The sequence below is a fragment of the Pipistrellus kuhlii genome, unplaced genomic scaffold, assembly GCF_014108245.1.
Source record: "Pipistrellus kuhlii isolate mPipKuh1 unplaced genomic scaffold, mPipKuh1.p scaffold_m20_p_74, whole genome shotgun sequence".
In the NCBI taxonomy this organism is placed as follows: domain Eukaryota; kingdom Metazoa; phylum Chordata; class Mammalia; order Chiroptera; family Vespertilionidae; genus Pipistrellus; species Pipistrellus kuhlii.
The window spans coordinates 1-4,265 of NW_023425578.1; the positions used below are offsets into that span (position 1 = coordinate 1).

The window sequence follows — 4,265 nt, forward strand, 5'->3', positions numbered from 1 at the left end:
TGCCCACATCTGTACGTCCCGCTGTCTGTGCCATGGAGTCTGTACGGCCTGTGAGGGGCTGATATTGTTACCCACGCCCTGCCTGAGGGGCTCTGACCTGGCACAGCCGGACGCGGGCCCCGGGTCTGCCCTCCCCGTCCTGGCCGCCCAGGCAGCCGCCCCCTGAGGCCCAGGACGGACTGCTCAGCTGAGACACGCACACGTGTACTGCTGCCACGGGCGGCCTGGCAGGCAGGTGCACAGGGGGAGACAGAGTTTGCAGACACCGTCCCCTGGTGGGGAAGGCTCAGACCCCAGTTTCCGGCCGCCCCCCAAAGGCACAGCCACCTGATCGGAGGATGGGGCGGCCCGGGACCCACTGCAGCGACTCAGCGGGTTTTTGTCTCACTTCCCCACAGGCCTGGGGCACTGTGGGAGCATTTAGACTTTTGTCCCATGCCAAACAGTAATAATCAGCCTCGTCCTCAGCCTGCAGCCCCGTGATGGTCAGGCTGCCTGAGCTGCCAGAGCTTGGAGCCAGAGAATCGGTCCGGGACCCCTGAGGGTCGGTTGCTACTACCATAGATGATGCCTTTGGGGGACTTTCCTAGAATCTGTTGGTACCAGTGCACATAGTTATTATTCCCAATGTTGGAACTGGTTCCAGTGCAGAAGATGGTGACCCTCTGGCCCGGAGTCCCAGACACTGAGGCCGGCTGAGTCAGCACAGACTGGGCCCAGGATCCTGGAAGAGGGGGAGACACACAGAGGGTGAGTCTGGGTCCGGAGACAAGAGGAGGAAGCAGGGCCCATGTGTCTTCCCAAGGCCCCTTCCCCTGCCCCCTATCCAGTCACCTGTGCAGTGAGCCAGGAGGGTGAGGAGGAGAGGGGCCCAGGCCATGGTGGAGGTCATCCCTGAGTCCTGCCTCCTGTGCCCACAGCTGAAGCAGAGCTCCCCACCTCTCTCCCTGCCCCTCTTCATAGTCTGCGGGAGGGAGGGCCCACTCATGCAAATGAGACCCCATCTATTTGATCCTCCCTGGGCCCTGGGTGGGGTCCCTGTGCCTGAGGATGGCAGGGTGAGGGCAGGGGTGGGGCTGTGTGGGGCCCAGGGGTGGCAAGGTCACAGCTGTGAGCCCTGAGCACAGGGCACCAGGCAGGGCCAGGGAACAGGCTGCAGCTGTGATGAGCCCAGCCCTTCAGCAGCGGTCCCTGCGCGCCCCCTGGTGGCCAGGCCTGGACGCACCACTGTGTCCCCTGCTGACTAAGGCCCAGGAGGGACAGTCCTGCCTCCCCCTGCTCTGGGCACTGACCCCCTGGCTCAGGGCATCCAGGTGCCCCCTGAGGTGGCCTCCCCGTCCCCTCAGGACACTCTCTGCTCCACTCCGCCTCCTCCTGGGAGTCGGGGCCCGTCTCCCTGGCCGGTCACGGTCAGACCTGAGCTGCTGTCACTCAGTGAACGTTGTTCCTATGGTCAGGTACAGAGCAGCCTCTGTGCCCAGGAGTCAAGTCCCCACATTGTCAGGACACGGTTTTATTTTTCATGTGGTTCCTCCCCCGTTCGACATTAATCACTGTTTTTCTAAAACTCAAAACATATTCGTTCCACGGCCTCCCCTTTTGCCCAGTCGGTAATCCATACTGTGGTTAACACGTGCTTTTGGGTCAAGCTTTGCCTAGTGACTGGCCTCCTCATTCAGTTGGAAATGGCATAAATACTTCACACTCAGTCTGTTTTATCTCCGGCGGAGACGTGCATTAATGATTTTTTTAGTCACAACCGAGTCACTGTGATCCCAGCTCCCGGATAGGAAGGGGACGGGACGGATGGCACCACCAAGACCAGGGCCTTGTGAGGGGGACACTGAGCAGTGAGTCCAGGTGACCATGGAGGAGCACTTCCTGGGATGGGAGCAGAAGGACATGCACCGGGCTCTGTGGGTCAGAGGTCGTGTGGGGGGCCCCTGGGCCTGTCCTCCCCTGAGGGAGGGGCGGGAGGCAGAGGCTCCAAGGAGAGGGGGCAGCGTCTCCATGGCAGCCAGGAGCCCGCCTCCCAGGGCCTCCCTCTGGGACAGGGGCCAGGCTGTGGGGTGGGTGCTGCTTTCTCACTTTCCTGGGGGACCTGGGCCTCAGGGCATGGCCCCCTGAGGGCAGTGGCTGTGGCCTTTGTTGGACCTGAATGTGCCCGGACAGTGGGGAGCTCAGGGGCAGAGCTGGTCCTGGTGAGGCAGGAGCTGCCTGGCGGGTTTCCCTGATCGGTTTCCAGACCCAAATGCGCTGGTGATGAGGGTGGGGCCGAGGGAGGCCCAGGGGCCCTTAGGGAACCTTCCCGCCTCTGTTTGCTCTGATCCGGACCCACCTCCCAGCCATGGGGCCACAGGGATGGAGCCCAGGTCCGGCTCCTGGGAGCTCAGAGGTCCCTGGCGGTGTCTGTCTGAAGCCGATCGTTCTAATAACAGAGCTGTGGACGGGGAGTCCGGAGGGCTGGTCAGCCTTAATCGCTCTGCAGGGTCAGAGCTAATGACTAGACATTGGCAGCTGAAGCATCCTGACCTGTGAGTCCTACACGCACTGATTGGCTGTGATTGGAGTCTCCTGCCCAGGGGATACGGGTGTATCCTATCATTTTAATCTTAATAAAAGGGACGGAAAAGCCAGAGTGAGGAGTAGTCCTCCCACTAGACATGGACTACGCCTAACCCCCATTTCCCAAATTAAATCTGTTCTAGAGTCTCTTTTCCTTTGTGTGCGGCTTCTCCAGAACCCGAACCCTGAAACCGAACCCAGCTGGTGCCCTTCCCGTGGGTGTGAGACAGGCTCCTGCGGGGTCAGCTCACCTCAGGGAGGGCGCCCCGGGCTCTGGAGTGGAATTGATATCACTGTGGGTTTGCACTGAGCTGCATTTTTATTTCTTAGAGAGAAATTAGCTCAGTGACATGGATTCAAGAAATGGCATGTGGAATAGATTAGGAGAAGCTGTGGAAACCCTGCTTTAAATCTCACACACATCCTCCCCGAGTGGGGCGGTGACAGAGTGTCCGTGTCCCTCGGCTCTGAGCTGGGAGCAGGCGGCCCTGGGGGATCCGGTCACAGAGGAGGGACGGGGTGGTCAGTGTCATGCCGCCCAGGAGTGCTGAGTCACGGTTTGGAAAGCGGGGACAGGGTGACCCCGTTGCATTAGGAAACCAGGAAGAGAGGGGGAGGGGGTGTTGAGCCCATGGAGACAGACAACGGGGAGAGCGGGGCCCCTGGTTCACATCACAGGGACAGGGAGCCCCCGTGGCCCAGCAGGAGAGGAGGCAGGTGGCCCCCCAGCTGCCCTGGCCTGGCGGCTCCTGGTGGCAGCGGGTTTATTAAGTCACGTGACAGCCTGGAGACCTGGGTGGTCACAGAGGCCCTGTGGGCCGGGCCTGGTGGCTCAGTGGTTGGGCATTGACCTGGGAACCAGGAGGTCATGGTTTGATTCCCGGTCAGAGCACATGCCTGGGTTTCAAGCTGGATCCCTAGTGTGGGGCCTGCAGGAGGCAGCCGGTCAATGATTCGCTCTCATTATTGATGTTTCCTCTCTCTCTCTCTCTCTCACTCTTTCTGTTTCTCTCCCTCTCTCTTCCACGTATACTTTGCTTAGGGATGTCCTTCTCAACAGGTTCAGCTGTTAGGAACCCAGACTCTGGTGAGGGGGAGGTTTTTGTCCCACTTCCCCATCTGCGTGTGTCACTGTGAGAATCAGATTTTCATCAGGTTACACAGTAATAGTCAGCCTCGTCCTCAGGCTGCAGCCCCGAGATGGTCAGGAGCCCCGCATTGGCCGAGGCGTCTTTGGATCCAGAGAAGCGGCTGGGGACTCCGGAGCCCTGGTTCTTACTGGAGTCTGATTTATATTCCAGGAGATACCGGGGAGGGCTCCCTGGCTTCTGCTGGTACCAGGATATCCCATAAGCACTAAACGAATAGGAAATACCACTCAGGGTGCAGGTGAGTCTGGCCGTGGCTCCCGGAGAGGCAGAGAGGGAGGGTGGCTGGGTCACAGCAAACTGGGAGAGGGACCCTGCAGACACAGACACTTGTCAGTGAGGGGCAGGGACCAGGGGCAGGTTCCCAGGAGACCGAGCAGGAAGGGAAGGAGCCTGGGCCCAGGCCTGGCCCTACCTGTGCAGTGAGAGAGGAGCGCCAGGAGCAGAGGAGTCCAGGCCATGGTGCTCACAGCCCTGAGCCCACAGTGGGGCTGGGCTGCCCAGGCCTCCTTTTCTCCCCTGCCCTCTGCCAGAGGAGGGGCTGCCATGCAA

General features: G+C 60.6%; 1 pseudogene and 1 gene segment (V, D, J or C); both read right to left on the reverse strand.

Moving 5' to 3' along the window:
* Positions 1 to 207: 207 nt before the first annotated feature.
* Positions 208 to 1,239, reverse strand: LOC118710480 (annotated as a pseudogene).
* Positions 1,240 to 3,674: 2,435 nt separating this feature from the next.
* LOC118710456 lies at positions 3,675 to 4,265 on the reverse strand. The segment is given in 2 exon segments: positions 3,675 to 4,027; positions 4,129 to 4,265. Coding segments are annotated over 2 exon segments (444 nt in total).